Below are 24,158 nucleotides of genomic sequence, written 5' to 3'. Positions count from 1 at the left end.
TTGGTCCCATCCATCCATCCGTCGGTCGCGGCTATCGTCGCACGGAGCAGCGCCAGCGGCAGCAACAACAAGAGCAGCTTGACCCTAATGCTATTTTGCCACTTGTAGGGGGGCGACAGACGCGTGCCGTTGTAATCATAAACCCTCTCCGCTTTTTCCAGCCAGCGCGGGGTACGCTGGCCCAGTGCCCATCCCCGTGCCCGTACCAATGGATGAGTGGATTGGCACAACGCATTCGGCTCTCTCATACATGCACGCACAACCCCAGAGCACACGCCGCTGTATATACCCCCCCCCTTTGCACTTATATATATCTATATCTATATCTATATCTATATCTATATACATGCCTGCATCCCCGCATCTCCTCTGCATCGCCACCCAACCCAACCCAATCCAGCGCAGCCCAAAAGACAACATACACCACACCATCACCGTCGACACCACCATGGCCACCCAGCTGCTCCCGACCGGCACGACGCCACGCTACGCACACCTGTACACTGCACTGCAGCCTGCCTCCGTCTCGTTCTACCTGCCCCAGCCCCAGCCCCAGGTACCCGTCTCATCGCGCCCGCCGCCCCACGCGTTCGTCCGCGCACGCCGTCTGCCGCTCCGGCATGCCCAACACGCCGACGAAGACGACATGGGCGAGACCGTCATGGACACCGCAGAGGGTATTCCGGCTGCCAGAACCAGCACCATCGCCGCCGACGACATCCTCGCCGCGCTGCGCACGTCCTCGCATGCCCCCCCGCACAGCAGCTGGGGCGCGCACCTCGTCGCGCACCTGCGCGCGACACAGCAGCTCGGCCGCCTCACCGCCGCGCTCCGTGCCGCCGAGCGCGCCGTCGGCCTCGACTGCATCCGCCTCTGCTGGCTCTTCTCCGCCCCTGCTCACGAGCTAAAGGCCACGGCCATGGCTGTGCAGCGCGTCCTCGCCGCCAACGCCGGCGTGCTGGTGAGCCGCGCGCGGCGCACACTCTGCTCGCTCACGCACGCACGTATTGACGCGTAGCCTACTCCCCTCTGTACAGACATTCCACTCGCTGCACGAAGGCGGCCTCGCATACAGCTTTAGCGTCGCCATCAGCGAGCCGCTCGGCGCTGCGCTCCTGCACGCAGAGTGCGCGCTCTCCAAAGCGGTGCACGCCCACGCCCCCAGTCCCGTACAGCAGAGGCTCCCCGCCGCGCGCGCCGCCCTCGCACGCATCTGCGCGTCCTCTTCCTCCACCTCCTCCGAGGCACTGGCACCGGCACCGGAATTCTGGGTTCTGCGCGAACGCTGTGCGCCGTTCGCGCCTGTTTGCGGTGCGCAGGCAGAGACGGGCGCTGCCGCCGCTGGCGTCGTCCGCGTCAGCGAGGCAGAATACTCCGGCTTGCTGCGCGGCGGTGCTCCCGAGATGGTGCGTCGCGCGTGTTTAGGCTTTGCCTCGCACGCGAGTACCGTACTTGTACCCGTACGGTAGTTCGACCTTCAAAGTCGAACCGGAAAGCTGACACCCATCTGTCCTCCCCTGCAGATGCGCCTCCGCCGTGCCCTGCGCTCAATTCAGGCCGAGCTGTCCGAACTGGACCTCTCCCTCTCCTCCTGGGCCGAGGTGGTGCGCGCGTTCGAGCAGCTCGGGCAACAGCAGCGTGCGCACGCCCCCGCCGACGCCGCGAGCAACGACACCGACGATGCCGACGCGCCGCGTGGCCGCTCACGCTCCCTGCACAGCACCACAAGCCCTGGCGCGGGCGTGGGCGCATCATCGGCGTCGCTGCACCAAGCTGCCGCAGGCAAGTCTGGCGAACACAGGAACGACAGCGCCGTCGCCGGTCTCGGCTTTAGTCCTCAGGAGGAGCGGCGCGTGCATGGGCCCGACCTCGCTGAAGACGACGATGACGACGGAGACAACGAGAGCGGCGCGCGCGCAGGAATGCATGCAAAGTGCAAACGCAAGCGTCTCGATGCGAGCGCGCTGCGTTTGGAAGACTGTGCCGTCGACATGTCTAACGGCAGCGCAGCGCTCGTGCTGCCTTTGAGCGCGCTGCGTCAGATTGCCTTTGTCTAGTCTACGCACTCGTCTGTCAAATGCGCGCGCCGCTCCTCCTCTTCTCTGCGAAATGAGGCGTCGCACCCCCGTTTGCTTCATCATAGCTTGTACAATTACAAATCTCAATCGAACAATCACACATGCCCTCGTAATGGAACAGCGACGGACTGTCTCACGCGACAAGGGAGCCTGCCCTGCCCTGTGATTTCTGGCGAGTTGGGACCGACTGGCTTGCACTCTGCGCCAGCAAGGATATAATGCGCCTTAGCCATCTGTACCGTGGCCCTGTGCCCACGAGCGAGCGAGCTACGACGATGCATTCGCCTTCTCCTTTGGCGGCGGGTGAGCCTCCGCCTCTTCCTCGCTCAACTCACTCAGCTCGCTCTCTTCGTCCTCCTCATCCTCATTACCATCCCCTCCGTCGCTCATCTCGTCGTCCGAGTCCTTTCCACCAGCAGCGCGCGCCTTCTTCTGGCTCTTCGCCTGCGCGCTCTTCTCGGACGTGTCACGCTTGCGCTTGGCCGCCATCGCTGCCGCGACGCGCTCCGCATTCGTCCTCGCCGGTGGGCGCTTCTGCTGCTTTACGGCGCGTGCGTCAGCGAAAAAATTCTCTTTTGCGCACACGCACACGCCAATGTGTCGGCAAGCAACGAACCGCCTGCGCTCACCTTTGTGGACAGCACGTCGATTACCTCGTTCAGCTTGGCTGATACCTCCTCGGGAAGAAACTGGCGCTCATATACCTGCGAATCCACCGTGCCATCTTCAGTCGAGGGCTTCACAAGGATAAGCGAACACTGAGCGCGACGCACCTCCTTCAGAACCTCTTTGCTCGGAAGCGGTTTGAAAATGTCGTCCGGCATCGACATCCTCCCCGGCCACGTCTCCAGTGTCCATGCCTGCGCCGCCGCCTTCCGCTTGATGGCCAGCTGCGCCAGCTCGGAAAGTGTGTACAGGTTCTCGCTAGCGCCGACGCTGGCGCTATCCCGGATCGTCTTGAGCCGGCCGGCAATGTAGTAGAACATGCTCATATTTTCCGGCGTGCTGAGCGCGTTCAGGTAAAAATCGATATACTGCGAGAACTGCAGCACGTCCTCGCTGTTCGCCCGCTGGAAATCTGGGTGGTGCGCCAGTAGGTGCAGGAAGCGCGCAAACGTTCGCTCAAATTTCTCCAGCCGATGCGCCTTGGGCAGCGCGAGGATCGCATTGTGCACAAAGTACCGCACCAACTCCTGGTTCTCCTCCTCTGGGTCAAACGCGACGAGGAATGGAATCGTGTAGTAGCGGACGCCAAGCTTTCTGTGGCTCAGGTACGTCGCCAGTCGCTGCAGGAACCCGTTGCGCACGCCAAAGCACTCATCTTGCACGACAAACGCAAGCGTGGAGAAATCAGCCGTGCTGATCAGCTTCTCCAACTCGGTGTGTCGCGCAAGCTTGAGGATACAAATAGCTGCCCGCAGTCGCTGACGCGACTTGGCCCACACTGGGGTGCCGAGCTGCCCAGCCTCGCCCTCCTGCAGGACGGTCGAGATGAATCTCAGCGTCGGCTTGGCCGTCGTCTCTTTGTGCTCCGTCTCGGCGTACGCCTCTGCCCGCTTGGTCATCAGGTCGAGCGCGAGGAGTCGGACCTGCAGATCCGGCCCGATCTCCTCCTCTTCAATCCAGTCCTTCTCGTCGACCTCTTCGCCGCGATTCTCTTGCTTTGCATGCGCCCATGGCTGTCGCACACGCGCGAGAACCTCCTTGATAATCGCTTGCGCCTTGTCCTCGAACATGTCTGGCGAATGCTTGACAATTTGCGTCGCAGCGTGGACGTACGCAACGGCGCGATTACCGCTCGCCTTTCCGAGCTTGCGCGCGATTTCCTCTAGCATCGCATCGACAGTTGCGCGCGCAGCGAACGAGTCAGGCTTGATCGGGGTGCCGCCACCGACGCTGCTGCTGAGGCTGCTGGGTGAAGGCGGCGACAGTGGCGGAAGCACGGCGCGCTTGCGCGTCTTGCTGTCGCTCATGACCGCCAACGTCTTGGCGGCGAACTTGGCCTCGAGCGCCGACCCTTTGCGCACAAAGTCGGCAATGCGGTCCACCACCCTCTTCTCGCGCACGAGCGTCAGCGAGCGCGGCTCGGCGCATGCGACGGAAGCGATGGCGCGCAGCGCAGGCTCCGCTGCCGCGGTTGCTCCATTGTCTGAGGACGCAAAGAGGCATTTAATGAGCTCCGGCAAGTGCGGCGTGAACATGGACGGGTAGGTGCTCCCGATCTGTTTGAGGATGAGCTGTGCATTGATGATGAACGTTTCATATTCCGACGAGTCAACTGTGCTGACGCGCTGCGAGTCGATTTTGAGCTGGCTGGCGGTGAAACGCGCTTTGCCCTGCTGCAGGCCACGCAGGAGGTGCGAGACGGTGGAGCGATTAATGAAAGGGAATGACGCGCTGCGCCAGAAGAGCGACATGGTCTCGACTACGCTCGCGGTCGAAGAGCTGCTGAGGCGCTTGATGATCTCTGCCCGACACTTGAGCAGCGTTTTGAGGTCCTGCTTAGGGTCCATGCTCGTCTTGAACAGCCGGTAGAGCCTGTTCTCGTTGAGCTTGGCAAACGCCGCGAGGTCCGCGGCGATCCTGTCTGCGCCCGGCTGCTCGCCAAGCGCGCGTGCAGTGAGCTTGAGGATGTTCCTGAACTTAGATCGGACCTCGTCTTCGTTCGCGTCGATGATCCCGCTGTTGTACTGCTCGCACGCGTCGATGAAAGCCTCCTGTAGTGTCGGTCGCTTGGCGTCAAAAAGGTTGCTCAGCTTGAACAGGACCTTGTTCGTGAACGAGTCGCCCACTTTCAACACAAGCAGAAGGCGGGCCGTCCACGCGGCCTCATTTTCAGGATCAGCAGGGTAAGGCAGGATATATTTTTCCAGGACGCTGGCGACAGCGAGTGGCGTGTTGTCAGGGCTCTTGAGCGAGTGGATGATCTTGGTCGGGATCCAAAAGAATTGTTGCGTCGCAGCAGGCTCGTGCGACTCGATCTCCGTATAGGCCATATTGAACAGGCGACCGAGCGCGGTCATCGCCTCGAGGCGGACGCTCGCCTTTTTGTCCTTACATCTGTCCGCGAGCAGCAGCAGCACACTCTTTGGGACTCCATGCAGCGCCGTCTCGTAGTCCAAGCTGTCGATTAGGCGCGCAACAGCCACACGAACCTTTTCGTCGGCGTCCTCCGTCTTAGCCTCCAGCGCCGGGCCGACGTCAACGAGCAGCGTGGAGTGGTACGTCAAGATGTTACGCAGACACTCAACCCACTTCGCGCGCACCAACGGGCTCTTGTCCGCCGCGCGGCCCATCCACGACTTCCAGGCCGACGGGTACATGCGTGCCGTCTGCCCTTCACCCGCACCCGAGGTCTTTGATGGACGCTCTCCAAACATTTGCCCAAGCGTGCGCACTGACAGCAGACGCAGCGCCACGTCGTCACGCGTTAGATCCTCCTCGAGCAGCGGTATGACAGTCAGCAGGAGCCCTGGGACGGAGCAATTGATCTGCATGATGATAGCGTGGGCGCTTGCCAGCTCCTTGTCGCGTTCGTCATGGTTCTCCTCTTCGAATGCTGTTGAGATTGCGTCGCGGAAGTACTGCGAAGGATGCAGTTGCTCATTGTCAGTGGGTGGTCGTTGAGACGCACATGATTGCTAGCGTTGCTCACTTTGGCAACATCTTTTTGGATGCGATTCTCTGTCGCTTTGCAGACTTCGATTGTGAGTTGATGAGCTGCAGGGTTTGCTTTCTGTGGGCGACGCGCACAGTAGGACTAGCCAGTTAGACGAAAACTATATATTTTCACAGTCGTGGCGTGACGCACCACTGCTTTGGGGCTGAAATTGGCCAGGAGGACCTCCAAGACTGCATCTGGAAGCTGCTGCGCCTCGTCGATGAGTTGTGCCAGCACGTCTGCCATGCAAATCTCCACATTCTTGGACATGTTCGGGCTGTGTGTCCATGGCACATGCGCAGAGCAAAGGTCAATGCGCCCGTTCAGGAGTATAACTGCTATGCTTGAAACTCACCTGACAAGCTCCATAAAGCCCTTGAAAAGGTCATACATCATCTCCTCGGCGCCTCCCAGCTCGCAAACGAGGCAGATGGATTTGACGGTGCTGAGGGATTCGACCAGGTAAAAGTAGTCTGCATAGTATGGCCCTTGCGGACACGCCAGCCCTGCACCCGTCTTTGCACTCTGCGTGAGCAGGTGTATGAAGAACTGGAAGATGTCCCTAAGCTCATGTGCAGTGAATGGAGCGTCTGGCGCAAAGAGGCGCAGCATGTCTGCGAGGCAGCAAGCGACGGCGACCTTGACGCCCTTGTCCTTGTGCAGCATGAGCGTCGGCTGCGTCAGCTGTTTGCACATGTCTTTGAGCGCATCTAGGTCGACTGCATCCTGTTCCATCTGCGCTAGCTCCTTCTGGATCTGCTTCAGGTCGCGCAGCAAGCGGTCGGCGGTGACGCCCTTGTTGTAGAGCTTACCCTTGAAGGAGAGGCGAGCGCCGCGGGAGACTCCCCGACCGCCGCCGCCGCCTGCATGCGTCACTGCCTGCGCCATGGTGGAATTCCGAGCGTGGAGGGTGCAGTCAAGGACCCAGCAGTGACCTGGAAGCTCTGTTATATGCCACCGATGGCCCGTGATATCAGGCGCTTGACTGCATCATGGTTTACCACGTAGCATTATCGCCTGGTTATGGCATAATGATGAAGAGAAGCGTTCCAGTGAGAGACGCGTGACGCGTCGCTAGGATCGAGCCAACACAACGAAAACGCGACGCGTCTCGCGATTTCAGGTCACAACCCTAATTAACCTGGCACTTTGTTCTTTGTCTGGGTCTCTCTCGCTCATGCGCGCTTGGTTTTCTGAATAGCAGCGTTCCCCCCCATCTCTTCCCACATTTATTCAACTCATCCATTAATAGAACCTGTCGATGCTCTACAGTCGGAATAGGCCCATAATCCAAATCCTTGTGCTCCTTGGGACTTCAGTGAGATGTATCCACCACCATGTGCCAGGCAGATTTATATCCGCTCCCATCTGAAGTCAATCGTTCCGTCTGGCGGACAATTACGGAACGAAAGTTGAGAAGGAAGGCGGGCTGCGGCATGGGACGCCTTGCTTGTGGTCACGGGCAAGACCACCTTGCCCTTTTACTCGATTGCCACACTTCTTGATGTGATTGACATGCAAGTGCAGCATAGTATGCTTCACGGCAGTTTTGGATGTGAGGTGCTGCGTCCTGCCAGGTCGATCAGACCACCTTGCCAGCATCGACGGCCTAAGTGCGGCGCGACTCGCGAGTCATTCTTGCACATTCGCCTATATGCAAAGACTATAAGCACGGGGACATGTACTTCTGTGCCAATATCATGTAGACAGACGCGGAAAATGGTTGACAGTTCAGCAACGCCTGATGTTCATAAGTTAGATTACAACAAGTGGAGGACGGCGCAGCATCTGCATCGCCGCCGACGTCGTGGCGCGCAAGTCAGACGGGTATGAGATGGGAACAATTGAATGCGAATACAAAGAGTTAATACGAGCCTCATGCCAAAAATATTCAGCCACCTCCCCATCCTCCTCGTCCACGGACCCTCGGGCCTCCGCCTCTCGGCCCTCCGCGCGGTCCACCCCGGATCCGTGCACGGCCTCCCCATCCATTTCCGCGGGGAGGCGGATGGAAGCTGCCGCCGCCACCAATGCCGCCAGCGCGGAAATCCCCTCTTTCCTGCAGCATTGGTCCACCACCACCGCTGCTGCTGTAGCGCATGTCACGAGCGTTGCCGCCGCCGCCCCCACCGAGACCGCTGAGGCCGAGTGCGGGTCCGCTGCCGGGAAGCGCGTGGAGATCGGAGCCCGACAGCCCTGTTTGGCTTCCGCTGCGTTCTCTGCCTGGGACCTCCGCATCACGCTCGCGCTCTCGGTCCGCGACGCTGATTGAGTTTGCACCCGTCATCATCACATCCTCGTCTCGGATGCGCGGGCCGGTGGGGACGCCCGCAAAGTCGCGTCGGTGCGGTATGCCGCCGGAGCCAGAGCTACCACTACTACCGGGTGGGCCGGGGCGTAGTCCACTGTTGTTGTTGCCCGCAAAGACCGCGTTGCTACCTGACAGGGGCGCAGACAGGAGCCCGCCTCGCGGTCCACCTCCACCCGCACTGTTGGGGCCTCCAGCCGCCATTAACGCCCTTGGACCTTTGGGAGGGTCAAACGTCGGTAGATTGGCGATCGATGGTCCGCGCTCTCCGCGAGACGTGACAGGTGCAAAGCCGCTGGGCTTACCAGTTCCCGGTGCGGGACTGATAGGCGGTCTACCGGTAGCCGGATTGCCAGTAGTTGCGCCTGGTCCTCCGAACCCCAAAAGCATCTTGGCTGGCGCTGGAGGTGGCGAGAAGGCAGAAGTGAAACTACTGCCACCTGTACTACTGCTCTGACTCGGTTGATCTTTGGCTAGCTCCTCTGCAAGAAGTGGCATCGATCCAGCAATTGGACTCGGATGGCTGTCTCTCAAGCTGAACGGAGCGCTAGTTGCGGCGGCTGGTACGGCTGGGGAGCCAGAAAAGGCAAAGCGACCCGCTAGCCCCGGCGAGACAGCTATCTCAGAAGGCGGAGAGCCTTGCAGCGACGAGCCGCTCGCACGGGATGCCCACCCCTGGTCAGACGCGCGAGCGTTGACGAAAGGGTTGATGCCAGGGCCGCCATGGCGCGGGCGATCGCCGTCGAAGCTCTTTCGTTTTCCGCGTGGGCTTGTCTGAGGCAGGTTGGTATGACGCCCGCCTTGAAGCGATATGCCGGGCGGTGGCGCCATGGGGGCGACAGGCCACATTTTAGGCGAAGGCTGTGGCCGGGGCGAAGGCCCTCCGTCGGTGAGAGTGCTGTGGGCTTGCTCAGGCGAAAACGGTTTCGGTGCAAGTGGTGGTGCCGGCGGAGGCGCACTAGAACTACCAGTAGCTGGTGCATGCGAAGCAGGAAGCTTCGCAAAGGACGGAAGCTTGCCCAGCCCAAGACCGGCTGCCACACCTGTGGGGCCTACTGTGGAGCCAGTGGATGGGCTGACTTTAGCAGAGGCGGTCGGTGCAGCGACAGATAATGCAGATTGGCGTGATACGAATGAGATAGTCGGTGCTGATGACACGCCCGCTGAGAGCATCTGCGAGGGTAATGGGGGCGCAGATGACGCGCCAGGGCTTACAGCAGCTGTAGCATCAGCAAAGAAGCTGGATCCCAACAAAGTGGACATTTTTGACCCTTGACCAGAAGTGCCCGATGGCTGCGCGCTACTGAGCGCTGGCGTGACGGATAATTCCGAGGACTGGGCTGACCCGGGAAGCGTCGACAGTCCGAGGCGACTTCCAAAGAGTGGCGTGGAGGTCGCTATCGGCTTTGACTTTGATTCTTCTTCTCCGACGGTCGTGTTGCGTTTCTCCATCAAGCGCTTGCGGTAATCGGCGAGAGACATCTTTGCACGAGGCTGTTCTGGCTCGAGTAGAGGCTCTGGTGCTGCCTCCTTTTTCACTGGCGTTGGTTCCACAGCAGCGACTGAGACCTCAAGTTTGACCTCTGCCTGTGCGGCGGCGCCCTTGGAAATGTCGGCAGTGCACACGTGAGTGTGCGATGTGATTGCTGAGTCAGCCTTGCGACACACTGACGATCGTTCCGGCTCTTCTCCCTCTGAATCTGAACCAGAGCTCTCCATCACGCGTCTCGCCTTCTTCTTGACCGTTGCCTTTGCGGCCAGCGCCTCGGCCTTCTTCTTGTTTGCCTGCTGCTTGGCATGTTGCTCATCATCTACTGCTCTGACTTTGTCTTCCGCATTGACAGTATCGTCGGTGTCGCTTGCCGAAGAGCTGATGTCGCTTGATTCCGACTCAGACGAGCTGGAAGCAGACTCGTCTCTGGCCAACTTCATCAGCATTTTTCGTGTCTTCTCTGCAGTTGTCGCCTTCTTCTTGCTGTGCGTTTGCTCCCGTGACAAGGAGGCTCTCCGATCCACTTTAGCTCTGTCCATCCTCTTGCGCTCATGAACTCCCCGCGAAGCTGCATCGTCAGCCTCTGAAGTCACATCATCGTGCTCCTCCTCATCGCTATCCCCCATCTCGCTGTCATCTTGCGAAGTGATGGAAGAAAGAGGAGATGACCGGTTCGTCATGCGTCGTGCCTGCTTTGGCCTGGGCCCTGAAGCAGATGACGTGCGCTTCTTTTTGCGCATCCCCTCCACCGCATCTTCGGGAAGGGGATCTGCGACATCCGGACGTTTCGCTTTGCGCTTTCCGCGCGTCGAACTCGCCCCAGCAGATGCAGCCGAAATGTACTTCTGCCGTTCCGTGCCGTGCTGTCCTTCGCTCTCACTATCCGAGTAAGTGGCTTTGATTCGCGTGCCTGAGATCCTCTTCTTTGGCGGCAAGATTTTCGGCCAATCTGTCTCGTCATCCCTCTTGGGTGCAGGCGCCGCCCAAGTATCGCTGTCGGCTTCGCTTTCACTTTCGCTCTCGCTCAGTCCAGAAAGCGCTTCAGTGAGAGATGATGCCTGACTACGAACATCGTCGGCATCATCCATGGGAGTATCCCCATCTTCTGCCGAGTTCCTCCTGCTTCTTTTCTCAAAGGGATCGCTCCTCGAGCTCTCTGGCGTAGGCGGCATGACAGTCGGCCGCCACCATCGCCTGACCCCAACAAGAGGTTTGAAGTCTGGCAGCTTGCTCTTGCGATTTGACTTGCCGGGCATGTTGACGTTCAGCAGTGCCATGCCTTGCGCCACGCGCAGCATTTGGACGATGGCGCAGTCCTGCCTCTTTCCATTGTTGGCTGACGCGCCGATGCTACCCCCGGGAGCGCTGGCGGATCCAATGCATGCGCAAAGAGTAGATCCGAGAAGCGTTGTGGTGAGCGCATTCATCTTAGCAGAGAACAGAGTTGAGGCGTACGGAAACTCTCCTCGCTCCACAAAGGCGAGGAGAGCGGCCTGTCGCGCCGCAGACGACAGCATCTTATTGTGGCCCTGAGACTCAAAGTCCTCAAGTAAAGGGTTCTCAACCAAGCGCGGTAGAAGATGGACGATGTGCAGGTCATCCCACTCCCAGCCAACAGTGATTTCGTGCATCTTGCTGATGTCGCCTATGGCAAACAGACCAAAGAGCAGTTCGGGCTCAATGTCAGCTTCTTGCAAGCCGGCCGCTCCGCCTGAAGAAGGGTCCAGGGGAAGCTTTCGAAAAAGGATTGGCCTAATAACGGCGTTGGGATGGCAGCTGTATCGAGCAAATCGGACTTCGTTACCAAATCGTCTTGCGTCGATGACAATGTTGAGCGGAGGAGGTAGAATGTGCACGTGCGGCTTGGTGCATCCGATCAAGTCGTACATGTTTCGTGGGTCCCTGCGGTAGGAATCCGCGCTGCTGAGCTCTCCCTTGAACTCCATGATGAAGCTGCCCGCGGGTATGAACTGCTCGGCGAAGAGCCCATGCATGACCGGTCGAGAAAAGGTCTTTGACGCAGAGCATGCTCGTTGTGGCTCCGAGGCGGGCGGCACGCTCTGCAAGACGTTGCTGAATATGCTGGCGGATGCGGCTTCGGAGATTTGCTTGACGTATGTGCGCAGCTTAATCTGATGAAGAGACTCCACAGGAACCGAAATTTCAACTGGGCGGCACTCGTTGCCAATTGCAGTGAGCCCCTCGGTTGGCACGGCGTCATATGCTATCCGGCCGTCTTCCAACCCAATCTCGCCAAGACTCTCAACCTTGGTATGATCCGGCTTCAACTTTTGTGCCTTTGCCCGAATGACTGGCACCACCCACTTCCCGCTTGCGATAGGCGTCGCGCACAGTGGAGCAGCGGCGCCGGATTCAAACGAGCTTTGATATGGTCTCATCGCGTTTTGCAGCCTTGTCAGGACTGATCTATCAGTCACGAGATTCCTCGACAGAGGCGTGTACTCGACTCTCCACGCCTCTTGCAAGATCAGATCCTCTGTTCGATGATTCGCACTCCCCAGCCCGTATTCGTCCACTTCGCCAGCTTCTTCATTTCGACCAGAAGCACGAGGTTTGGGGCCGGCGCTCACTGCAGCGATTCCAGGCGTTCCAGCGTTGCTCCTGCGCTTATTGTGCCCTCCCCTGCTGCCAGCATTTTGGCCACCAGGTGTATTCGCCGCGACGTTGGCAGTGGCTGCCGGAGTGGGCATGATGAAGCCGGCATTACCGAGGTCGATGGAGGGTACAGCCTGCTTACGAGAGCGGTTGGAGCCCGAGCTAGAGGTTGCTGGGACCCCATTCGTTGAAGGAGATGATACTGCGGGTACCGAGCAGTATGCACCTGGCTGGTCTTCGGGATACTTCTGCTTTTGCTGCTTCTGCTGCTGCGCCAGCCATTGGGCTTCAGCCTCGCTGATCTGTCGCCCGCTTCTTTGCTGACTCTGTAGTATTTCCACCAAGCTTGCCCTTCGCTGCTCGTCGTCCCGTCGCCGCTGCTGCAAGGCTTGGGCGTATGTTGCATCCACCTTCCGGTGAGGGTCTGGATCGCACTGCTCACAAAGGTACGTCTCTGGCACCATTGCTTCGGATGTCATGCCCATGCATGCACAGTGCTGCCAGACCAAGCATTGATCGCACTGGATAGTGAAGCCATCGTCGTCTTCACAGAGACAGATACAGCTGAAAGGAGAGACATCAGCTAGAAGCCCCACTGCTTCTTTCTACGAGCATCTTCCTCACCGAATGACACCACCGTCTTCCTCTTCATCTACGTCCATGGCATGAGGGTCGACGTTCGCATTGCTGGAATCCAACTGCGCGAATGTTTCGGAGGCTTCCTCTTCCACGGCAGCCAGCTCCACGCTTTGAACCTCTCCCACATCACGCTCCTCGTGAGTGACGTCTGCTAAGGGAACCTTCCCTTCGACTGAGATCGACATGATGGCTTCCATCAAGATGGGGCTATCGCAAGTGTGCTGTGTGCCATGGGATGAAAGCCACTACTCCTTCTGCTCTGCCGGAAGCCCCTCACCCTTGCAATTCAGATGGCGCTTTTGGGTGCATCTCAGTGTCTCACGCAGATGAAAAACTCCATGGTCATTTTCGCTTGCCGGTCGGGACTTGCGTATGTACGGTCGAAGTGAGAGGGAACGTGTCGAAGGAAGTTGTAGGGAGTCTGTTTTGTGGATGCCATTTTTCCCCCTCACCCCAGATGGAGATTGGAAAAGGTTGAGCCCGAGAGGCGAGGGTGTGAGCGACGCGTCTGTTGAATCTCTTAGTTATACATGAGACCGAAAAAAGGGTTAGCGCAGCAGAGAACCGCCAGCATTTGCATCCAGTATTAGTATGGCTTCCGTCAGTCACATTCTTCCACTGGTCTCACTGATCTCACTGCTTCCAGGTCACGGCTGCACTCATTGCTCAGCTGCGTCTGAGAGACGAGAGGTTCCACGAGCAGAGCTGCACGGAAAATCGTAAAGCAAGCCTCAAACGTTGGGCATTCTGCAGCGCTGAGATCCGGTGGCGAAGCTCGCTGTTGGACATCTTCGTCGTAGTGTCGAGGAGCGTCAGCACAGCTCGCAGTCCGCTTGCCCATCATGCCACCTAAGAAGATCGACTATTCCGGCTACCAATACAGCGCTCTCTCATCGCGAGTCACAACAGCTGATCGCTCGCTCATCGGGCGCCGCGAGAATGAGCCAACAGGAGAAGCAGAATCGCTCCGAGGGCGGATAGACCCGAAGGCGATGGGAAGCCGCGCCGGCCGGGAAACCATCAAGGACCTGGACAAGAAGAAGGGGAAGGCAGCTGCAGCGCAGCGAGCTCAAGAACAAGGCGCTGGACTGAGCAAAGGGAAGAAGCAGTCGTCTGCGGCCCTGGGCACAGGCCATTATGCAGACATTCTCGAGGCAACGGCGGAGCTTGAAGGGCTGCGCTACAAGCCCCGCACATTTGAGACACGCCAAACATTCGAGCTTATCCTCTCGCTTGTGCATTCCCTCATTGGAGACCAAGCATCAGATATTGTGCGATCTGCAGCTGACACCATCTTGGAAGTGCTCAAGGACTACAACTTGAAGGACCTGGACAAATTGCGAGACTGTAGGGAGGTAATTGGCGCCGGGGAGTCGGGCCTGAGCCAGGACACATTTGGGCAGCTCCTCAATCTCAGCAAAAAGATCACAGATTACGATGAAGAGGAAACAAAAGCGGCAGACCCCGACGCTGAGAGGGCGATGGCAAATTTGGACGAGGATACCGGCGTGGCTGTTATGTTCGACGGAGAGGAGGAAGGGAGCGACCCAGACGAAGAGGTTTACGTCGAACGCATGACAGATGATGAAGACGAAGATGAAGACGATGGGGAAGCTGGGACTGTCAAACAAGAGGCAGAAGAAGATGGGGATGGAGCTGCTGCTGAGGCAACAAATGGTGCTGAAGACGCAATGGTCATCGGTACTTCATCCTCATCCAAGCGAAAAGCGGCGCTTGAGGGTGCTGTTTCGCCCAGCCAGGTGGATGCGTTCTATTTGCAGCGCCTGGTCGGCCAGACTTACCCTGACGAGCACGAAGCCTCATCCAAGGCTGCCCTAGCTTTGGATATTCTTGCAGCTGAGAGCAGTGTCCGCGAATGCGAAAACAGTCTCATGGAGCTCTTCGACTACGAGCATCTCGAACTTGTCAAGAACCTTACACAGAGCCGCGATGTCCTCGTTTGGTGCACCAAGTTTACTCGCGCAGATCCCGACGAACGTGTCAACATTGAAGTAGAAATGCGCGAGAAAGGGCTCGGCTGGATTCTCAGAGCTCTGCGAGGTGGCGCAGCAGGCGGCAAGAATGGTCAGGTCAACACCGACGCAAAGCCGATGGAGATCGACGAGGAGGCTGCTGAGCGGGCACGCAAGCTCACCATTAAGGCAACGCTTGCTCCCGGATCCATGTCCAAGCCACGCAAAACTGTCAACCTCTCCGACATGGCTTTCTCACAAGGTGCCCATCTCAACTCGAACCCAAAGGTGCAACTGCGCGACAGCTTCAAAAGAACGATGAAGGGGTACGAAGAGATTCACGTCCCTGCACCACAAAAGAAGGAGATTCCACAGGATGAGCTCGTACCGATCGCATCCTTGCCCCATTGGGCGCAGCCTGCCTTCCCCGGAGCTCTGACTCTCAACCCTGTGCAATCGAAATGCTTTCGAGTTGCATTTGGGAGCGATGATCCAATGCTCTTGTGCGCCCCGACTGGCGCAGGCAAGACCAACGTCGCTATGCTCACCATCCTCAATGAGATCGGAAAGTGGCGCGACGAGGCAACCGGCGAGATCGACCTCAACGCTTTCAAGATTGTCTATGTCGCCCCGATGAAGGCACTGGTTGCGGAACAGACGGGCAACTTCCGGGACAGGCTTAAGGACTACGGCATCACTGTTAATGAACTTACCGGTGATAGCCAACTCACCAAGCAGCAGATCGCTGAGACACAAATCATCGTAACCACGCCAGAGAAGTGGGACGTCATCTCGCGCAAGAGCACGGACACCAGCTATACCAACTTGGTCCGCCTTATGATCATTGATGAGATTCATCTGCTGCATGATGATCGCGGCCCTGTGCTCGAAGCCATCATTGCGCGAACGATCCGGCGAATGGAGCAGCTTATGGATCCAGTACGCCTCGTGGGCCTCTCAGCAACGCTGCCGAACTACGAAGACGTTGCCACCTTCCTTCGTGTCAACCCAAAGAAGGGGCTTTTCTACTTTGAAGCTTCGTATAGACCATGCCCGCTTAAGCAAGAGTTCATTGGCGTCACCGAGAAGAAGGCTATCCGGCGCTTCCAAGTCATGAACGAGGTTGCATATGAGAAAGCCTACGAGCAGGCCGGTAAAAACCAAGTTCTGATATTTTGCCATTCCCGCAAGGAGACCGCCAAGACAGCAAAGTTCATTCGTGACCGTGCCATGGAGCGGGATACACTTTCAGACTTCTTGCCCCAGTCCCTGGCCAGTAGAGAGATCTTACAAACTGGTGAGCCGCCTCAGTGCTCGGCATATGCTCGCAGCGGATGCTGATTTGATGATGGCTTTGAAATGGTTGCAGAGGTTGAAAATGTTTCCGACCCAAATCTCAAGGATTTGTTGCCCTACGGCTTTGGCATCCATCACGCTGGAATGACCCGAGCCGACCGGCAGCTTTGTGAAGACCTTTTTGCACATGGCGACTTGCAAGTGCTCGTCTCCACTGCAACTCTGGTGAGTGCTAGCTTCAAGGAGTTTGGTTTATGGACGAGTCTGACGCATCTCTCCGCTACTTTCAGGCCTGGGGCGTTAATCTGCCAGCGCACACGGTTATCATCAAAGGTACTCAAATCTACAATCCTGAAAAGGGTCGCTGGGTAGAGTTATCCCCTCAAGACATGCTACAAATGCTTGGACGTGCGGGTCGACCACAATTCGACACATTTGGCGAGGGCATTATCATCACCAACCATTCAGAGCTGCAGTATTATCTCAGCCTTCTCAATCAGCAGCTGCCGATCGAGTCGCAATTCGTGTCGAGACTGCCTGACAACCTCAACGCTGAAATCGTCCTTGGAACGATCCGCAACAGGGACGAAGCAGTCGCATGGCTTGGTTATACCTATCTCTATGTGCGCATGCTCCGGACACCTACCCTGTACAGCGTCACCGCAGACTACGCCGAGGATGACCCATTCCTGGAGCAGAAGCGTGCCGACATCATTCATTCAGCTGCTGTGTTGCTGGAAAAAAGCGGCATGCTGAAGTATGACCGACGTAGCGGCCTCTTCACCTCGAACGAGCTCGGAAGGATCGCCTCACATTACTACGTTTCCCACACAAGTATGGCAACGTACAATGCCCAGCTCAAGCCGCATCTCGGCATGATCGAGCTGTTCCGCATCTTTGCGCTCTCAGATGAGTTCAAACACCAGGTTGTCCGGCAAGACGAAAAATTGGAGGTCGGCAAATTCTTAGAGCGGGTGCCGATCCCGGTCAAGGAAGCCCTAGATGATCCGATCGCAAAAGTCAACGTCCTATTGCAAGCCTGGGTTTCCCAGCTTAAGCTAGAGGGCTACGTGCTTGCAGCCGACATGGTCTATGTGACCCAATCCGCAGGCCGCATTCTGCGCGCGATTTTCGAAATCTGCCTGAAGCGCGGCTACGCGCGTCTCAGTCACCAGGCACTCGATCTGTGCAAGATGGTGGAATCACGGCAGTGGGCGTCCATGACACCTTTGCGGCAATACCCTGGGGTGCCTGCCGACCTGGTCAGGCGGCTCGAGAGAAAGGAGTACCCCTGGAATCGGCTACGTGATCTCGAGCCTAATGAACTTGGAGAGCTGATCAATCTGCCAAAGGCCGGACGCTTCCTGTATCGCCTGGTCAATCAGTTTCCACGATTGGAACTACAAGCTTTTTTCCAGCCCTTGACACGCTCTCTGCTTCATGTGCAACTCACAATCACCCCCGACTTTCAATGGGATGCCAAGATCCACGGGAATGCACAACTGTTCCACATACTCGTCGAGGATGTCGATGGAGAATTCGTCCTCTTCCATGACCAATTCATGCTGAGACAGCGCTACGCGGAGGAAGAACACACCGTCACATTTACCGTCCCCCTGACGGACCCCATGCCGCCGAACTACTATATCAGCGTGATGTCGGATCGATGGCTCCACAGCGAGACGCGACTGCCCATATCTTTCCAGAACCTCATCCTCCCTGAGAAGTTTCCGCCCCATACGCCACTCCTCGACCTTCAAACACAGCCAGTGTCGGCGCTGAAGGACCCAGAAGCGCAAAGCATCTACCAAAATTCCTTCCACCACTTCAACAAGGTGCAAACGCAGACTTTTCATCCACTGTATGCAACCGACGACACCGTGTTTATCGGTGCACCGTCCGGCAGCGGCAAGACTATCTGCGCTGAGTTAGCTTTGTTGCGTCTGTGGAAGAGTGGAAACGAAGGCAGGGCAGTGTGCATCATGCCGTACGAAAGCATGCTTGCAGGTCGTGTTGCCAACTGGAAATCAAAGTTCAGCAAGTACCGCGGCGGCAAAGAGGTCGTTGCTCTCACAGGCGAGACAAGTGCTGATCTGCGTCTCCTTGAGATGGGAGACGTTATCATCTGCACACCTGAGCAATGGGACGTGCTCTCACGGCGATGGAGGCAGAGGAAGAATGTGCAAAGCGTGGCACTTTACATCGCAGATGAGATGCACTTGGTTGGTGACTGGCGATTAGGGCCGACGTACGAAGTCATCATTTCGCGTGCTCGCTTTGCAGCAGCGCAGACGGGCAATCCGATGAGAATCGTCGCGTTGAGCGCGCCGCTCGGCAATGCAAGAGACGTCGGGAATTGGATTGGGGTCCCCAACAGCGGAAGCCTTTTCAACTTTAGTCCGACAGCTCGAGAATTGCCGATGGAAGTCCACATCCAGGGCTTCAACATTCCCCATTTCCCCTCATTGATGATTGCCATGGCAAAGCCAGCGTACCTGTCCATCATCGAGTATTCGCCAGACCACCCTGTTCTTGTGTTTGTGCCATCCCGCAAGCAGGCCAAGCTCACCGCCAACGACCTGCTGGCGTATGTTCAAGCTGATAGTGACCGAGATGGTGGTGAGTCGCGCTTTTTGAACATCGAGGAAGAGGACCTCAAGCCCCACCTCCAGCAAGTTCAAGACGAAGATCTGCGCGAAACATTGGAGCAAGGCATCGGCTTCTACCACGAAGGCATGTCGCGTGGAGACAAGCGAACTGTCGAGCGACTGTATCAAGCGGGAGCTATCCAGGTCGTTGTTGCTAGTAAGGACACATGTTGGAGCATACCATTGACAGCACACATGACTATCGTCATGTCGCTGCAGGCATACGAAGGTAAGGAGCACCGCTACGTCGACTACGCATTACCGGAAGTGCTGCAGATGGTGGGCAGAAGCACACAAGCTGCCGAGGAAGAGGTGTCTCGCTGCATCATGCTCTGTCAAGCCACCCGAAAGGACTACTTCCGAAAGTTCTTGGCAGAAGGCTTGCCCCTTGAGAGTCGTCTCAATGCGTACGCCCAGGACTTTTTCAACGCAGAGATTGTGGCCAGGACGATCGAGAACAAGCAGGACGCGGTCGACATCCTTACTTGGACGCTTATGTATCGCCGACTTCAGCAGAATCCGCAGGCGTACAATTGTCAAGGACGGACTCAGCAGCACATTAGCGACTTTTTATCAGAGCTGGTGGAGACCACACTTGCAGACCTGGAGAACAGCAAGTGCATCGCCATCGAGGATGAAATGGACGTCAGCCCGCTTAACCTGGGTATGATTTCGAGCTTCTACAACGTGAGCTACGTAACTGTCGATGTCTTCAACCTGTCGCTCAAGGACAAGACAAAGATGCGGCATCTGCTTGAGATCGTGAGCTCCGCAGCCGAATTTGAGGACTTCCCCATCCGGCAGCACGAGGACGTCATTTTGCAGAAGATCTACAACCGTGTCCCACACAAGCTGGACAAGATCAACTTCAACAGCCCGTTCCACAAAGCATTCGTTCTACTTCAGGCGCACTTTGCACGTCTTTCTCTTCCGGCAGACCTCAAGATCGACCAGCGCGCGGTGTTGAGCAAAATTGTTACTCTGCTTAGCGCATGCGTCGATGTCATGAGCTCGAACGCATACTTGAATGCGATCATCGCTATGGAGCTTACGCAGATGTGCGTGCAGGCCGTCTGGGACCGCGACTCGCCACTACGGCAAGTGCCGCACTTTACGCCGGTAATCATCGAGCGCTGCAAGGCGAGGGGTATCAATGATGTCTACCAGCTCTCCGAGACGCTTCCAGACCTCGAAGACAGCGAACGCGATGAACTATTGCAGATGACCATGAAGCAGCTGGCCGATGTTGCTAAGTGAGTCGGAAGAGGTCATCAGGAGCTTCGAACAATTTCAATGCTGATTCTCTTTCCGTGACCTCGTGATTTGCAGGTTCACAAACAACTTCCCATATGTCGAAATTTCCTATGAAATCCAAGATGAAGAGGGCCTCACTGGGGGCACGCCTATCAATATGCGTGTCACGCTCGAGAAGGAAGTGGATGACGATGACGAGGAAGCAGCGGACCCGACCGCAGTTGCACCATTCTTCCCCCACAAAAAGTTGGTCCACTGGTGGCTTGTCGTTGGAGACCCTGGCACGAAGAATTTGCTCGGCATCAAGCGTGTCACAATTGGCAAGACTCTCAGCGTGAAACTGGAATTCACGCTTCCGAAGGTGAGTGTTCTTTCGTGGTGGATGAGCCGCTATGTACTCCCACTGACGCATGGTTCATCTCACTTGCCGACCCAGGGCACACATGATCGCTTGCGGCTGTACCTCCTGTGCGACAGCTATCAAGGCGCCGACCGCGAGACCAAGCTTCCGACGCTTGTAGTGGCGGAAGGTGAAGAGAGCGATGAGGAAGAGGAGAGTGACGAGAGCGAAGACGACGGAGATGGAGATGCAAAAATGTCCGAGGCATGAACTGCCCGACCAAGACGATCTAAAATTGAGTGTATATCTATCTGCACTATACGTCAATAGACACCAGACGTATTTGGGAAGACGCCCCTTGGCATCTCGCGCGCATTTCCATCACGGTCATATTTGCTTCGCATTACTTTGCTGTTGCGTACCAGTACTCGAAGTCCCTGTTGCCGACGACGGCTGTGTATCCTCATCTCCTTGATACCCCAAATTCTTCATGTCGTCTTTCTCCATCAGGCCGCTGCGTGCAAAAAAGTGGGTTTCCATCAAGTTTCCATCAGAAGGTCTTCATTCTAGTGCAAGGTCTGCAAGTCGTAGGAACACCCTGAAGACCACAATCTCGCATCGCCAGTTCGAGAGGCTTAGCTATCGCACACTCACTGGTCCATCCGGCATTGAAGATACTGCTTTGAGAGAACACGGCATTTGCCATTGTGATTCGCATTGGCCTTCATGCAGGACATGTACGCTTTCATAGCTTCTTTGCATTCGCCTTTATTTCAGGTGGGTCGAAGTGAAGAGTCGGTCAGCAAGAATGTACGGTCTCACAGCAAGAGTGAATACCGTGAAATGGCGGCTTGCAGAAAGGCTCATGTTCTTCGCTTACGGCTGGGAATCACAACCTTAAAACCACATTGCTGGAAAGGTTCTACTTACCATCATGGTCCAAAGGGAATGACCCTCGGTCTGGCGGCGAGACGGTGAAGGCGGAAAAACCTGGCGGCCGGCCGAACGACATTGCACCTGCTTTCCCACTGTGCTTTTCTCAATAAATGTCCCTCACGGTCGAACAGGGTCGAATGCACGGTTGAAAGAGAGCCCTATGTCGTTCGACAAATGTCAGAAAGGACGTTGACTACGAAGTGCAAAGTAGAAAAGGTTTCAAGCGAAGGACTTGAGGTCGCTCAAGCTCCGTCAGTCTCTCAAGCAGGATGTTTAATGCATACATGATTGCAATTACCGCATTGGGGGAAGGCTTATGGTGATCCGGGGATTTTGCATGTGGGGGACCCGTACAATATCAATATCACTCGAATCTGCTCCCAACTTGCGCGGCGACGATGCCATCAGGCAGATGGGGTTGTGCTGGAGGCCATGCAGTTAATCCCTGACTCATGACTTTACCATCCGATTCTACATACGCAGCAGGAAGCTCGGTGCTGCAACAAGGCTGCCTTACTTGGTATTCATATGTCTGCCCAGTATTAGAACAAGAACTCCGGATTGGCGTCATGCAGCACATCCTCAGCTATGGCGCCAGTGCGCTGTTGATGGCCCTGGGCGCTAAAGTCGCCACTGCCAAACCGATCCAACCTTACGCTCAGCCTGGCAACGCTGATCCAGTCGGCGTGCAGCTTGCGCCATGGAGGAAAGTTGATTCGAATGCGGCTGCCGCTCAAGGTGCTGATGCAGCATGCTTCGAATCGTGGGGAACATATCCGACATGGGACGCAGCGCGCCGGGAGCTGGTCTCCTGGGTCGCCTATAAACCTTTATCGCAGGCTCACGGTGCATGCGCTTTGCACACGAAAACTCTGGACGGTGGAAGGCCGCTTTCGGAAGATATTACCTCCGAGAAACAAGGATTGCTGTTCTTCGTGTCGCAGACTGCGACGGAAGCCTCGTTGAATGCACAAGATCCGTGTGATTGGGCGCACAGGCTTGCCAACTCTGTTGACTCGGATCGAACGCCAGGCAATCCGATTTGCAAAACTTCTATGCTTGTCCAAGATGAGATCCCTTTTTTCGAAAAACCTGGGGATTTCAGCTATGCCAACACGGCAGCTGGTAGCAGCAGCAATCAAGTCGTGTTGCAAGGTCGCGGCGGGGACGGCAGACTCGAATTGACGCCAAAGGTCGTATCACTGTGGAAGGAATATGCCATTCTCTCCTTGCCAAACACTCCTTCTGGACAGATTGCAGCAGCGAACATTGACAAGTACTTGCCATTTGACACGTACGTCTCAACGTTGAAGCCTCAGCAGTCTTCGCGCATTTTTCCAGCTGAGCAGGATGATGGCCCGGACTATGGACAAGTGAAATACAACCCGCTCATCTCGCTCATTCTGCAAGACGAGGAGCTGAACAAGGAGCGCATCAGGAAGACTGTCGAGGTCGTTAGTGGCGAGGATCAACGCACCGAATTTGCAGCCAGCTCGCGTTTCAGGGGATGGGACGGAAGGCACAGTGCCACAATCGGCGCTAGGAACGCTGCGAGGTGGATTAAAGGTGAGCAAGCGCCGAAGACTTCCTTCGGGCCATGCTTGGCGTCTGACGCCTCAGATACCTCCCGGAAGACGAGATGCAGAACTCTCTTTTGAGCGTGCCGGATGCCAAGTGCCACTTGTGGGAGTACAACACATATTATGCGCCAAACGTCATGTGCAACATTCCGGCCTCTCGTGGACATGCGAATGCAGACGACGACGACGGCGATGAGAATGCGAGGGTCATTATATCGGCACATTATGATTCCAGGGGTACATTTGGAAGTAAGTGTGCACGTTGAACGGCGTTTATCTTAGCCAACGCGGGCAGTCAAGAACGGGTGGAATGATCATGCTGCGCGTCAAGCTGGCTTGAAGTGGCGATTTGTTTTAATATCTATCACCGTGGACAGGTGCATAGTACACCACTCGAACGTGTCTGTCTTCTCGATTGACACAGCGTAAGGATCTGTCTGGCAGGCTGCAGCTGACGATTCCTCGTTCTGGACCACCGCCGCAGACGTGACCGCACCAGGTGCAGACGACGACGGCTCCGGCACGTCTGCCCTGCTCTCCATCGGGCGAGTCCTTGGCTCCAAGTCGGTCCGCTTTTCTCGGCCCGTGCAGCTGATCTTCTTCTCGGGCGAAGAGCAAGGCCTCGTTGGGTCGGATGCGTACGCACAACACCTCAAAGATGCCAACGTTCATGTACACCTCCAGTTGCAGATCGACATGATCGCTTATCGTGTCGAGGGCGAACCGATGCAAATGGCTTTTCCAGATAGATATGATACCAAGACCGCCACGAAGCACGTCATGGATATCGCGCAGGTGTACGTGCCAGAGATTGTGGTGGGGTACACACCTGCATGCTGCGTGAGTGGATTTTGTCTGGCTCGTCCACAACGTCCTGGACATGGGCTCACGCTTTGTCTTGATGGTATCTCGCTTGAAATAGAGTGACCACCAGAGCTTCTGGTCGCGCGATTACCCATCCACCTGGGTCTTTGAGCGGAACAACGCCATCGCGGACCCAATGTACCACAACGTAAGTCGACTCGACCTACTCGGCATCTGCGTCCTAACAACGGTGCTGATGAGTGTTTACATTATTCATTTTCCTTCCGGCATAGTCTGGCGATTACTCCCGCAGGAAAGGGTACGACTACGCGCAGCTTCAGGCTACTACGCGTGTCGTCCTCGCCACGCTTCTTACACGCGCTGGATTCTATCTCTGAGAGCCGGGTGGCAAGAGATAGAAAAATGCATCTTCGAGAGCTCCGCTTGCAGGAATGCGAATAGAATTTTGGAAGAGGAGATAATAGTTACATGTATTTGACCAGCAGCCCAACGACTCTGTTGAAAGAATTATG

At 56.7% G+C, this 24,158-nt stretch overlaps 6 protein-coding genes across 6 annotated transcripts; 3 read left to right on the top strand and 3 right to left on the bottom strand.

Moving 5' to 3' along the window:
- Window positions 1-341: 341 nt before the first annotated feature.
- On the top strand, window positions 342-2,196 carry K437DRAFT_256245 (uncharacterized protein; the record flags this gene model as incomplete). Its single annotated transcript, XM_013388041.1, has 3 exons — window positions 342-961; window positions 1,038-1,399; window positions 1,523-2,196. Coding segments are annotated over exons 1-3 (1,289 nt in total), but the record flags the coding sequence as incomplete, so codon positions are not given.
- Window positions 2,197-2,620: 424 nt separating this feature from the next.
- On the bottom strand, window positions 2,621-6,627 carry K437DRAFT_223714 (cohesin-associated protein Pds5; the record flags this gene model as incomplete). Its single annotated transcript, XM_013388040.1, has 5 exons — window positions 2,621-2,782; window positions 2,852-5,662; window positions 5,734-5,814; window positions 5,890-6,016; window positions 6,095-6,627. The coding sequence occupies 5 exons, from the start codon at window positions 6,625-6,627 to the stop codon at window positions 2,621-2,623; spliced, it is 3,714 nt and encodes a 1,237-aa protein (XP_013243494.1).
- Window positions 6,628-11,101: 4,474 nt separating this feature from the next.
- On the bottom strand, window positions 11,102-11,533 carry K437DRAFT_223715 (SET domain-containing protein; the record flags this gene model as incomplete). Its single annotated transcript, XM_013388039.1, has 1 exon — window positions 11,102-11,533. A coding segment is annotated over one exon (432 nt), but the record flags the coding sequence as incomplete, so codon positions are not given.
- A 1,853-nt stretch (window positions 11,534-13,386) lies between these two features.
- Window positions 13,387-20,664, top strand: K437DRAFT_273963 (putative ATP dependent RNA helicase). The gene is made up of 5 exons (XM_013388038.1): window positions 13,387-16,064; window positions 16,137-16,288; window positions 16,354-19,964; window positions 20,041-20,326; window positions 20,402-20,664. The coding sequence occupies exons 1-5, from the start codon at window positions 13,637-13,639 to the stop codon at window positions 20,573-20,575; spliced, it is 6,651 nt and encodes a 2,216-aa protein (XP_013243492.1). The 5' UTR covers window positions 13,387-13,636; the 3' UTR covers window positions 20,576-20,664.
- A 28-nt stretch (window positions 20,665-20,692) lies between these two features.
- K437DRAFT_246597 (uncharacterized protein) lies at window positions 20,693-21,463 on the bottom strand (the record flags this gene model as incomplete). Its single annotated transcript, XM_013388037.1, has 3 exons — window positions 21,236-21,463; window positions 20,960-21,071; window positions 20,693-20,819 (listed from the first exon to the last, which is right to left on the bottom strand). The coding sequence occupies exons 1-3, from the start codon at window positions 21,315-21,317 to the stop codon at window positions 20,693-20,695; spliced, it is 321 nt and encodes a 106-aa protein (XP_013243491.1). The 5' UTR covers window positions 21,318-21,463.
- On the top strand, window positions 21,290-24,151 carry K437DRAFT_256241 (Zn-dependent exopeptidase). The gene is made up of 6 exons (XM_013388036.1): window positions 21,290-22,251; window positions 22,315-22,807; window positions 22,876-23,070; window positions 23,306-23,661; window positions 23,744-23,833; window positions 23,919-24,151. Exons 1-6 carry the CDS (start codon window positions 21,694-21,696, stop codon window positions 24,021-24,023), a joined length of 1,797 nt encoding a protein of 598 aa, XP_013243490.1. The 5' UTR covers window positions 21,290-21,693; the 3' UTR covers window positions 24,024-24,151.
- The last annotated feature ends 7 nt before the right edge of the window (window positions 24,152-24,158 follow it).

Source organism: Tilletiaria anomala (assembly GCF_000711695.1).
Source record: "Tilletiaria anomala UBC 951 chromosome Unknown K437scaffold_36, whole genome shotgun sequence".
Taxonomy (NCBI): domain Eukaryota; kingdom Fungi; phylum Basidiomycota; class Exobasidiomycetes; order Georgefischeriales; family Tilletiariaceae; genus Tilletiaria; species Tilletiaria anomala.
Note: the sequence above shows the minus strand (reverse complement) of the source record. Positions and strands in the feature narration are given on the sequence as shown.